The 12835-nt window shown below is 43.9% G+C and overlaps 1 protein-coding gene across 1 annotated transcript in view; it reads left to right on the forward strand.

Annotated features, from left to right (window-relative positions):
- The window catches only part of BPTF (bromodomain PHD finger transcription factor), a 141868-nt gene that overhangs the window by 115324 nt on the left and 13709 nt on the right, over positions 1–12835 (forward strand). Inside the window, 6 exon segments of the mRNA XM_021068118.1 lie at positions 173–395; positions 1620–2116; positions 4128–4210; positions 4496–4721; positions 11059–11188; positions 11191–11386. Of these exon segments, the coding sequence (XP_020923777.1) occupies positions 173–395; positions 1620–2116; positions 4128–4210; positions 4496–4721; positions 11059–11188; positions 11191–11386 (1355 nt within the window).

The raw sequence follows: 12835 nt of genomic DNA on the forward strand, positions 1-12835 counted from the left end.
GCCTTTTTAAATGAATATTCTTATTTTAGCTTATCTGAATTTTTCTTGGTATCATTCTATAGACAGTCAAATACATACTTTCATCAGTTTAAAGGATCTTTCAACGTGAAAATGGTATACTTAGCGATTGATGTTTTGAACATGGTTTGCATGTCGTGTGTTTTTTCCGTAGGGTGGCAATCAAGGTTTGACAGTAGTGATTCAAGGACAAGGTCAGACTACCGGACAGCTGCAGTTGATACCTCAAGGGGTGACAATACTTCCAGGTCCAGGACAGCAGCTGATGCAAGCTGCCATGCCGAATGGTACCGTCCAGCGATTCCTCTTTACCCCCCTGGCAACAACAGCCACGACAGCCAGCACCACCACCACCCCTGTTTCCACGACGGCAGCAGGTAGACTTGGGGTTCCTCAGAAATGCTGCACGTTATTATCACAGGCCCCCGGGCTAACAGGGAGCAGGACTGGTGCTTATCTTCGAGAAGATAGGCCTCAAGCCAGTGAGCATGGCAGCAGACTGCTCAGCCTCAAAGATCCTGACAAGACTCCCTGTCACCTCCTTCCCTCCGGGGGGTGGGGGGGAGACAAGATAGTATTGTGGTAACTCTGCCCACACCTACTCTTTACCAAGCCTTGTAGGTGCTGATTGAGTCGTGGACGCGATCTGAGGGCAGGTGGGTACATCCAGCTCAGAACCTATGATTGAGAGCGCCGGGGGCAGAGCCGCTATGTTAGCTCCTCCCGAGCTGCTCGCTCACTGCACCACGCCGTGGGTGAGAAATGAGGGTTGGCCTGAGTCTGGGCCAGAAGACCTGGCTGGTTTCCGGAGATTGAGCCTTGCTTTGGAGGCTGGCCTTCCGGAGACTTGGCAAATCATGCAGAGGGCCCATGCTCCCCAGTTTAGGACAGTCCTAACACAGGTGGGTTTTTTTTTGTTTTTTTGGTTTTTTTCTTTTAGGGCCACATCTGCAGCATATAGAAGTTCCCAGGCTAGGGGTTGAATCAGCGCTATAGCTGCCGGCCTACACCACAGCCACAGCAGCACTGGATCCAAGCTGCGTCTGTGACCTACACCACAGCTCATGGCAGTGCTGTATCCTTCACCCACTGAGCAAGGCCAGGGATCGAACCCCACCTCTTCATGGATCCTAGTTGGACTCGTTAACCGCTGAGCTTCAAAGGAAACTCCCTCTAGGTGTTTCTAAATGAAGAATTGTGTGTGTGAGGCGTCAGCCTTTTGTATTGAAATGCAGATTCTCACCTTTAGAAAGTCCCTATCGGAGTTCCTGTCGTGGCTCAGTGGTTAACGAATCCGACTAGGAACCATGAGGTTGCAGGTTCAATCCCTGGCCTTGCTCAGTGGGTTAAGGACCCAGCGTTGCTGTGAGCTGTGGTGTAGGTCGCAGACGCAGCTCGGATCTGACATTACTGTGGCTGTGGCGTAGGCCAGCAGCTACAGCTCCGACTAGACCCCTAGCCTGGGAACCTCTATATGCTGCAGGAGCGGCCCTAGAAAAGGCAAAAAAAGAAAAGAAAGAAAGAAAGTCCTTATCAAATTCTTCTTAAGCCACAGTCTTATGTTCCATAGTAAAAAAATACTTGGTCCTTCCTTTTCACAGGTACAAGTGAACAGAGACAGAGTAAATTATCACCCCCAACCCCGGCACAACAGGCCAAAACCCTGCCTCCAGCTCAGCCTTCGAGTGCGAGTCCTCCAGAAGCCCAGCCTCAGCCCGCTCAGACCTCCCAGCCTTCAGCTCAGCCCCAGCCTCCAACCCAGCCCCCGTCCCCAGCGCAGCCTGAAGTCCAGACTCAACCTGAAGTTCAGACCCAGACCACCGTTGCATCCCACGTCCCTTCTGAAGCACAACCCACCCAAGCGCAGCCTTCCAAACCCCAAGTCGCAGCACAGTGTCAGCCCCAGAGTAATGCCCAGGGACAGTCTCCTGCTCGCGTCCAGAGTCCACCACAGACTCGAATACGTCCGTCAACTCCATCCCAAGTGTCTCCCGGACAGCAGGCCCAGGTTCAGACCGCAACCTCACAACCGATTCCCATTCAGCCACATACATCTCTTCAGATACCTGCCCAGGGCCCGCCACAGTCACAGCCCCAGGTACAGTCTTCAACTCAAACTCTTTCATCGGGACAGACGTTAAGTCAAGTTACTGTTTCAGCCCCATCCCGTCCTCAGCTCCAAGTACAGCAGCCACAGCCCCAAGTCCTTGCTGTGCCACAGCTGCAACAACAAGTCCAGGTCCTCTCCCAGATCCAGTCGCAGGTTGTGGCTCAGATACAGGCTCAGCAAGGTGGTGTGCCCCAGCAGCTCAGACTCCAGTTGCCCGTTCAGATTCAGCAGAGCAGCCCTGTGCAGACTCACCAGATTCAGAATGTGGTTACAGTGCAGGCAGCCAGTGTGCAAGAGCAGTTGCAAAGGGTTCAGCAACTCAGGGATCAGCAGCAAAAGAAGAAACAGCAACAGATAGAAATTAAGCGGGAACACACCCTCCAAGCTTCTAATCAAAGTGAAATCATTCAGAAACAGGTAAAGTTATTAAGTAAAAGCAGCATGTTCAGTAGCTTGAATTATTGTGCTGTGCATTAGACGTAGTGTTTGGTTGTGTTAGCTTTCCTTAAATGAGACAAAAGTCATTGATGCTTCAAACTAGAAGCAGCACCGGATTAACCAAAACATACCAAATGACTACTACGGTTTGGAACTCTGTTGGATATAAACCGTTAGTGCTTACTCGAAAAACTACCCATATTTTGGGAAAACTAAGGTGGGAGGAGTGGAGTTAGGAGTTTTTAAGTGTCACTGGTACAAAACTTGAAAGTTTAAGTTTTAAAGCCTCTTCAGGCATCATAGCAATTTGCTTGAAGTTATTTGCAGTTGTCATTCCTTAGTTTGCATGTAGAAAGCAGATTTTGTAAACATTAAACTCCTTTGTATTTCCAGCCACACCTTTGTAAAAAAGTTTTCAATATTCCTGTTCCACAGTGTAAGTTAAAAGCGGCATTGCACAGTGGTATCTCAGTGAACTAAGGCAATTTAGATGTGTTGGACGGATTTTACTGAAAATACAGTCGCGTGTGTAATAACATCCTGTGGTGTTCCTGGAGAACGCTTCCTCTGCGTGTACACTGCGCACCCCTAAGCACCAGTCAGGAATTTGAGTGTGGGTTTCAAGTGTTCACGAGTCGGGAGACCTGCATTTGGTTCCCGTTTACAGTCCATGAAACTCATTTACCTCCCCTGGGCTGTCTCCTCATTAAAACTCTCCCGCCCTGCAAGGTTATTGCAGTGATTAAATGAGATCATGCATGGAGAGGCACTTTTTATTTTCTTTTTTATTGAAGTATGTTTGACCTAAAGTATTGCATAAATTTAAGGCATATGACTTATTGATTTGATTCAACTGTATACTGCAATGTGATTGCCATTGTAGGAGTAATTAACTCCTATCACGCCACATAATTAACATTTCTTTTTAGTGGTCGGAATAATTAAGGTCTAGTCTCTTAGCCTGTTTGATGATTGTAATGTAACGTTAACACATTTTAAGCAGCAGAGGGATTTTAAAGATGTGTGGTAAGAGTCTTATAAAATTAACATCATATATACTCTGTTAAAGTGCCTTATTATCCAGCTTTTAATACTGTATGGTCCGCGAACTGAGAATTATTCCAATATCTGTCTTTACCCTGATCTTTGCATGGGGTCGGGGGCGGGCGATCTTTACAATGAACGCCTGCGAAGGAGAAACGTGGTCTTTTGGAGGATGAGCGCTGGGTTAAAGTCGAAGCTGTATTAATTCTTTAGTCTCACACAAGTCAGTAAGTTCTTCATGTCTCAGTGTCTTGTTTATGGAAGTGTCCCTACCTGTCAGTGTTGTTACAGGGAATAAGCGAGATGATGTCAAGTGCCGACCTTGCTTAGCACAGTGCCCAGTACGTGGTAAGCACCTGGGCCGTACAGTAGCTCTCAGTTTGTTTCTATCATGACATGAAATTCTTAGTTTCTTTGGCAAACACATACATGTGCTTAGATCTCTACTGTTGTTACCCATGGACCAACTTGTAGTCGTTATAAAGTATGCATTTTTGGATTTTGTTCTGTCCCGAAGGTGGTGATGAAGCATAATGCTGTGATAGAACATTTAAAACAGAAAAAGACCATGACTCCAGCTGAAAGAGAAGAGAATCAAAGGTAGGGAGAAATGTTTGTAACCCGATACACAGGGTCTCCCTGAACATCCGTCTCTTCTCGTTAGCATGCAAGCTCGGGAGTTCTGAGTTTGTTCTTTTTATCTTGATGGAAGGTTATTAAATGAGAACACTCAGTACTAGGAGGTGCTCATAACTGGTTTGACTCACTCTTTGAAGCTTTCCAGCCGCAAAAGTTTGTATCAACTATAGAGACGTAGAAAAGTCATGTCTTAAGCCTTTCAGAATGAAATGCCCAGCATCACATGGGTTGTGTATTTCTCTTTAGAATGATTGTCTGTAACCAGGTGATGAAGTATATTTTGGATAAGATAGATAAAGAAGAAAAACAGGCAGCAAAAAAACGGAAGCGAGAAGAGAGTGTGGAACAGAAACGTAGCAAACAGAATGCCAGCAAGCTCTCTGCACTGCTCTTCAAACACAAAGAGCAACTCAAAGCCGAAATACTGAAAAAGAGGGCACTGCTGGACAAAGATCTACAAATTGAAGTACAGGTAAGCAGGTATTTCCTGTCCTCCGCTGTCCAGGGTTTAGCATTGAATTTTATTCTTTACTCTTGAAATTTTGATTGAGCTTAAATTTTCAGCTCGTCCCTTAAAGAGCTCTTACTGTCTGTGACGTAGTCTTGCCAGAAGTTATCAGGAGTTAAGTTTCATGAGAAAGGTAGACAGGAGTTCCCGTGTGGCGCAGTGGTTAACGAATCCGACTAGGAACCATGAGGTTGTGGGTTCGGTCCCTGCCCTTGCTCAGTGGGTTAACGATCCGGCGTTGCCATGAGCTGTGGTGTAGGTTGCAGACACGGCTCGGATCCCGTGTTGCTGTGCCTCTGCTGTAGGCTGGTGGCTACGGCTCCGATTAGACCCCTAGCCTGGGAATCTCCATATGCCGCGGGAGCGGCCTAAGAAATAGCAAAAAAAAAAAAAAAAAGGAAGAAGGAAACAAATAATGTTTAAAAAACGAAAGAAAGAAAAGAAAGGTAGAGAAACTGCAAAATAATGTTAAAAGAAAAATAAAATGTGTGCATTTAAATGAGATCAGATTTCTTTTTTTGTCTTTTTTTTTTGGCGGGGGTGGGGGGTCTTTTTAGGGCCACACCCGCAGCATATGAAAGTTCCCAGGCTGGGAGTCGAATAGGAGCTGCATCTGCTGGCCATAGCCATGCAACGCGAGATCCAAGCCATGTCTGCGACCTACACCACAGCTCATGGCAACACTGGATCCTTAACCCACTGAGCGAGGCCAGGGATCAGACCCTCGTCCTCATGGATACTAGTTGGGTTCATTGACCACTGAGCCATGAAGGGCATTTCCAAGACCAGATTTCTACCGTGGCTTGTAACTGCTCCTGCAGCCATGACCCATGCTCTGCTTGCTTAGTGAATTTGTTGAGAAATAATAGAAATAACATCTATCATACATATTTAAACAGGTTTTTTTAAATAAATTTTATTGGAGTATAATTGGCTTAGACATTATATTAGTTTCAGGTGTACAACAAAGTGAGTTATACATACACATATGTCCATTCTTTCTTCACATATAGGTTATTACAGAATACTGAGTAGATTTCTCTGTGCTGTACACTAGATCTTGTTGTCTATTTTATATACAGTAGTGTGAATGTGTTAATCCCACCCTCCTAATTTATCCCCCCTCCCCCATAGTATCCCCTTGGGTAACCATAAGTCTGATTTTGAAATATATAAGTTTGTTTTATTAACAAGATCTTTTATATCATTTTTTATTAGATTCTACATGTAAGTGATCTCATGTGATATTTGTCTTTCTCTGACTTACTTCACTTAGTATGATAATCGCTGGGTCTATCCATGTAGCTATATACATGGCATTATTTCATTCTTTTTTCATGGTTGAGCAATATTCCGATGTATGTATGTACCGCATTTTCTTTATCCTTCCTCTCTCAGTGGGCATTAGGTGGTTTCCGTGTCCTGGCCATTATAAATAGAGCTGCAGTGAACATGTGTAAGTGGGGTCGTGTATATTTTCTTACTAAGGTTTTCTCTGGATGTGTGCCCAGGAGCGGGATTGCTGGATCATGTGGTAGTTCCCTACTTTGTTACAGAACCTCCACAGTGGTTGCCTTAGTTTACATTCCCACCAACAGTGCAGTCGATAGATGGCTTTTTAAAAGAGACGTAGGCTATCTAAAGCATCCCTAAAAGTGCCTTGTACATTTTAAGAAGATGAGAACGGTTGAGAAGATATCGATCATCCTAGTCACGAACATTGCACAGCAGGACCTCGGAGACATTAGAGACCTTCCCACTGGAGTCGGAAACCAGCGGGTAATACCCAGAACCCACAGTTCATTACTGAGCATCTCTGGAAATTCTAACTAATGTGTGAAGCCAAGAAAAGAAAAACAATGAAACTCATTATTGTGTATGATATGATTATTATATCAAAACCCCAAAGAAAAAACATACTAAAATTTAGGAGAGGCGTTCCCGCTGTGGCGCAGTGGGATTGGAGGTGTCTCTGGAGCTAGCACCAGAGTTAAGGATCCCACATTGCTGCAGCTGCGGCTTAGGGCTCAACTGTGGCTTGGATCTGATCCCTGGCCTGGTAACTCCACATGCTGTGGGGCAGGAAAAAAGAAAAAGAAAAAAAATTAGAGAAATCAGTGAGGTAGTCGCTACTAGGTAACTATTGAGATCATAACTATTGTCGGAGTAACCAAAGTAAAGGTGATTCGTGGTAGCAACAATACTGTATAAAATACTACCTCCCACTTTAAATTAAAATACATTTCAGTTCATAGAAAAGACACCATAAAAGTAATAGAAAGCATGATTGTCGTCTTTTGTGATCTTGAAGTGAGGGAACCACTGCTGTGCATTACAAACTCCAGATGCCACAAGGGAAACAGATTTGATGCCTAAAAAAAAACTTTGTATAGGAAATGAAGATACTGTCTTTCTAGAGATGTATCATGTATTTCCAAAAAAAAAAAAAAAAAAAAAAAGAGCCGTTGAATCGTCACACAGCCTATCTTCCAATTTATAAGACTGTCAAGACTCTAGATGGAAGAGATTCATTAAACCAGGACCATTCTGGCTTTTTTTTTTTTTTTTTTTAAATGGCCATACCTACAACATATGGGAGTTCCCAGGCTAGGGGTCAAATAGGAGCTGCAGCTGTCAGCCTACACCACAGCCACAGCACCCCAGATCCAAGCCACATCTATGACCTGTGCCACAGCTCCCAGCAACACCAGATCCTTAACCCCCTAAGGGAGGCCAGGGATAGAACTCGCATCCTCACGGACGTTGCATTGGGTTCTTAACCTGCTGAGCCACAGTGTGGAAACTCTTTGATCCATAATTTCACTCCTAGGAGTTCTCTTGTGCACAGTTTATATATTATTTTTATATATTATGTACATGTAAACACATTTTACACAGAAAGTCACACTGTAGACATATGCTGAATATTTTTCTGCATTCAGTATACTATGCAGTCATTTTAAAATGTTATTGCTGGATGGAGTTCCCGTCGTGGCTCAGTGGTTAACGAATCCGACTAGGAACCATGGGGTTGTGGGTTCAATCCCTGGCCTTGCTCAGTGGGTTAGGGATCCGGCGTTGCCGTGAGCTGTGGTATAGGTTGCAGATGCGGCTCAGATCCCACGTTGCTGTAGCTCTGGCGTAGGCTGGCGTCTACAGCTCTAATTAGACCCCTAGCCTGGGAACTTCCATATGCCGCAGGAGTGGCCCAAGAAAATGGCAAAAAGACAAAAAAAAAATAAAAACAATAAAAATGTTATTACTGGAGTTCCTGTCATGGCGCAGCAGAAACGAATCCAACTAGGAACCATGAGGTTGAAGTTCGATTCCTGGCCTCCCTCAGTGGGTTAAGGAGACCCCTAACCTGGGAACCTCCATCTGCCGCAGGTGCAGCCCTAAAGAGACAAGAAGACCAAAAAAAAACTTATCACTAAATAGTAAATAAATAAAAATGTTATTACTAGAGCTCCTTTTGTGGTTCAGGTTAAGGACCAGTTGTGGTGGTGTTTTTGACAGTGAAGTACTCATATAATAATTCTTATGTTTTAAGAAAATATTGAGCATTATTTTAGCTAGTAGAATTTATTGCTAAGATGATTTACTTTGAGGAACAGTGTTCAAATGTGTACATACTAGCATCTTTTTTAAATAATTTTTTTAATCACGTTTTTTCTTCAATCTTATGGCTGCATCCCCAGCATGTTCAAGTTCCCGGGCCAGGGATTGACTCCAAGCTACAGCTGCTGCCTGTGGCAGTGCCGCATCCTTTAACCCACTGCAGTAGGCTGGGGTTTGAACCTGCACCTCTGCAGTAGTAAATTCAGATTCAGTTATTGATTTTCGTTGATGTTGTTTTGGGGTTTTTTTGTTCATTTGTTTGTTTTAGCATTACATGCTTTGTTTTTCATTTGGTATTTTATTTATTTGTTTGTTTGTTTGTTTGTTTTTTCTTTTTATCTTTTAGGGCCACACAAGCGGCACATGGAGGTTCCCAAGCTAGGGGTTGAATCAGAGCTGCAGCCTCCGGCCTGTGCCAGAGCCACAGCAACGCAGGATCTGAGCTGCATCTTCGACGTATACCACAGCTCACGGCAATCCTTAACCCACTGATCGAGGCCAGGGATCGAACCCACCTCCTCATGGATGCCAGTTGGGTTCACCAACCACTGAGCCACAACGGGAACTCCATTCATTTGGTATTTTAAATGAGAGGAGTTTTGCTTTTGTTTTCTCCTGTGAAGCCTGTTGTAGCACAGCCAACCCTTAACAAATCAAGCAAGGAGCCTGCTCCTGTTACCCACCTCACACAAAGCATGTCTTTGTCTCTCGGTAGAAACTACTACTGTCGGCGAGCTGTCGCTTCCTGGTTCTGAACCTGGAACCCAGGAGGCCTGTAGTTTTAGCCTGTTCACAGTTCTGTGTTTCTGTTCCAGAGAGACATCTCTATCCTATTCAAGCATGACTGTCTTTTCAGTTTCCTTTTTTTCTATATTTTACTATCATGGGTACGTTCTTTGGGGTGGGAGTGGTGTCAGTGAGTACCCGCTACACTGTCTTAACAATCTGATTTCCCTAAAATCCATCTCTCTCTCTCTTTTTGTTTTTGCTTTTTAGGGCTGCAGCCGTGGCATATGGAGCTTCCCAGGCTAGGGGTTGAATTGGAGCTACAGCTGCCACCTACACCACAGCCACAGCACCGCAGGACCGGAGCCACATATTTGACCTACACTACTCCTCATGGTAACGCCAGATCCTTAACCCACTGAGCGAGGTCAGGGATTGAACCCACAACCTCATGGTTCCTAGTAGGATTCATTTCTGCTGTGCCACCACAGGAACTCCTACATCTCTTTACATTATAAACACATCATATTATTTAGAAAGGTGAAACTCAAGATTTACTAGGAAAAAGTTTAAACTTTGTTTTTAAATAAAAAAGAGCTGTTGGGAGTCCCCGTCATGGCGCAATGGTTAACGAATCTGACTAGGAACCATGAGGTTGCAGGTTCGATCCCTGCCCTTGCTCAGTGAGTTAACGATCCGGCGTTGCCGTGAGCTGTGGTGTAGGTTGCAGATGCAGATCAGATCCCACGTTGCTGTGGCTCTGGTTTAGGCCAGTGGCTACAGCTCCGATTAGACCCCTAGCCTGGGAACCTCCATATGCCGTGGGAGCGGCCCAAGAAATAGCAAAAAGACCAAAAAAAAAAAAAAAAGAGCTGTTGAATCGTCACACAGCCTATCTGCCAATTTATAAGACTGTCAAGACTCTAGATGGAAGAGATTCATTAAACCAGGACCATTCTGGCTTTTTTTTTTTTTTTTTTTTTTTTTTTTTTTTTTTTTTAATGGCCATACCTACAACATATGGGAGTTCCCAGGCTAGGGGTCAAATAGGAGCTGCAGCTGTCAGCCTACACCACAGCCACAGCACCCCAGATCCAAGCCACATCTATGACCTGTGCCACAGCTCCCAGCAACACCAGATCCTTAACCCCCTAAGGGAGGCCAGGGATAGAACTCGCATCCTCACGGACGTTGCATTGGGTTCTTAACCTGCTGAGCCACAGTGTGGAACTCCACTGGTTTATTTGGTAGCATTTGTTGGTGTTTAAAAGCTTGGTTAGAGCTGTGATTTATTTACACCAAGTTTGTTCACGGTCGCCAGTCGCAGGTGATTTTTCTCTAAGGAAGTAAAAAATCCTTTAATCGTCATTTCTAAAAATAAGTGGGAGCACGAGGTAGCAAATATGTGTCTGCAAAATATTTCACATGGGGAAAATAAGGATTTTAATTTATGGCAAAATTTGTATTGCTCTCCCTGAAGTCTTAAAGTCTAGGCGTTAGGAGCACAGTCACTAAGGCACATGTGTCTCTGCTCGGGCCGGTTCGGCCGCATCTCAAGTACCATGTTCAGTTTGTGTCCAGTCTCACTCTGAGGAAGAAAGCCGGTGTGGTGCGGACACTTGAAATCACGTGCTGAGCAACGACTGAAATTGACCAGGACAGGGCCTGGGCACGCGGGCGGGCAGGGACCTTCTTTTTAGACGCTTGCTCATCTTTCTGTCCAGCCTCCTTTGAAGATGGCTAGCAGTTTTCTAGTTGTTGTGTAATCTTCAGTTTGTTTCTAGTTGTTTTAATTTGATTTAAGGTACAGTAAGAACCTTCTTGTTTGCAGTTAGCAAAACTCTGTCACCTTAGGCTGAACTATGAATCTACTGTAATGGGGAGATAACGTAAGGTCCTTGGCCAGATCATTGCATAAGTTGATTGATGGCCTTGTATTTTCTTTCCTTGACAACAGGAAGAGCTCAAGAGGGATCTGAAAATTAAGAAGGAGAAAGAGCTGGTGCAGGCCACCGCAGTAGCTGCCACCTCCCCTGCAGCACCGCCTGCCCCTCCCGCCCCCCCACCTTCGCCTCCACCTCCGCCTCCCCCCAGCACTCGGGCCCCCTGGCCACAGCCACGGCCACAGCCACGCTGCCTGTGGCTTCCCAGAAAAGGAAGCGAGAAGAGGAAAGAGACTCGAGCTCCAGATCCAAGAAAAAGAAAATGATCTCTACTACCTCAAAGGAAACGAAGAAGGACACAAAGCTTTACTGTATCTGTAAAACGCCTTACGATGAATCTAAGTGAGTAGATCTTTTTGCGCTCAAGTTTATTTTCTTAAACGTTTAGCTAAGTTTCCAGTTTTGAAGAAAAGGAGTATATCGGTAGCATTGTAAATAAAAAGTAAAAGTAAGGAGAATAATGTTTCATCTGTGGTCTTGCATCTGATATTCTTAACCTTGACACTAGAATAAAAATTGGTTATTTCACATGTTCATGATTCGTGTTTGTCCTTCATCATATTCTTTTCTGTCAAAAATAAGCTTTCTGTTGCTCCTTTGCTGTCTCTTCTTTTCTCTGGATTAACTCCAGATCCGTCAGCAATGCTGTCTGGAGAAGGAGGTGTATTACTGTCACTTTCTGGAATGTTCACAACCCCGTGACTGCATCCAGCCCCAGAGATGCCCTCGATATGAGTGGTGCAAGGGGCTTTGAGATTGAGTGGTTTTGGTTTTTTATTGTTTAATTTTAAGCAATTCCGTGTTTTTTGAATTAGAATACTGTACGCTAATATTATTTTTGTCAGAGTTCCCACTTTGTTGCTGGGGACCAAACCCAGAAAAATACAAAAAGTGATTCTTTCACCTATCCTTCAAGTGTGACACTCAAAAATTTGATAAGCATGGCAGCTGGAAGCTGTTTTTTGACAGTCATGACTTGTATTTGGTGATATATACAACATTTTAGAGACGATCTATAAGCATATTTATACTTTTTTTTCCTATCCTCATTATCACTCAACGAGGTATTTAGCTCCCATTTTCAACATTCAAACGCAGGCCAACTTTTTAAAGCCAAAATTAACCCCAATGTTAACGTTCCAGTACCAAGAAGTTTATTGGCGTGTGCTAAAAATATAATCCTTTAGAATTGGAAGTGCTTAATGTCTACCCTAAGCGGATGCCTAATCCATTTATAAAATAAAATTGTCTCTTTAATGATGTTTAAGTTGCAAGCCGAAGCTGCTTTAGTGGTGCTGTTTATTAAATTATAATCTGTTTTTGCAAGTGCTGAATCAGAACTTTTTGTTGGTAAATTTCGCTGTGTGTTGAATTAAACCCAGATCAGTGTAGGCATCTTCACGTCTCACTCCTACTTTATGAGAAATTAGACATGGTCTAGAAAGAACTCTGTTTCGTTTCCCCTGAGGAAACAAAACAGGACGTGATTCCTTGTCTTTACACAAAGATCTGCTTATGGAATTTCCTTAATAACAAAACTTTTTTGGTCATAGAATCGTAGAAATTCACTTCACCCACAACTTGTTTGTAATCCCTAAATTGCCTAAAATGCAGCACACATACATGCTCATTCTCTTGAGGTTGCTTCATTATTTTGTGGATATTTCATGTTTTTTCGTTTGTCATTTATTAACATTTCACTGTACTGAGTTCATTCACTCCCTGTTCTGGTTGGAATGAGTTAGTGTTTTTTAAGGATTATTTTGTAATCTCTTGTACCAAACTAGGCTG

This window comes from Sus scrofa, chromosome 12 (genome assembly GCF_000003025.6).
Source record: "Sus scrofa isolate TJ Tabasco breed Duroc chromosome 12, Sscrofa11.1, whole genome shotgun sequence".
Taxonomy (NCBI): Eukaryota; Metazoa; Chordata; class Mammalia; order Artiodactyla; family Suidae; genus Sus; species Sus scrofa.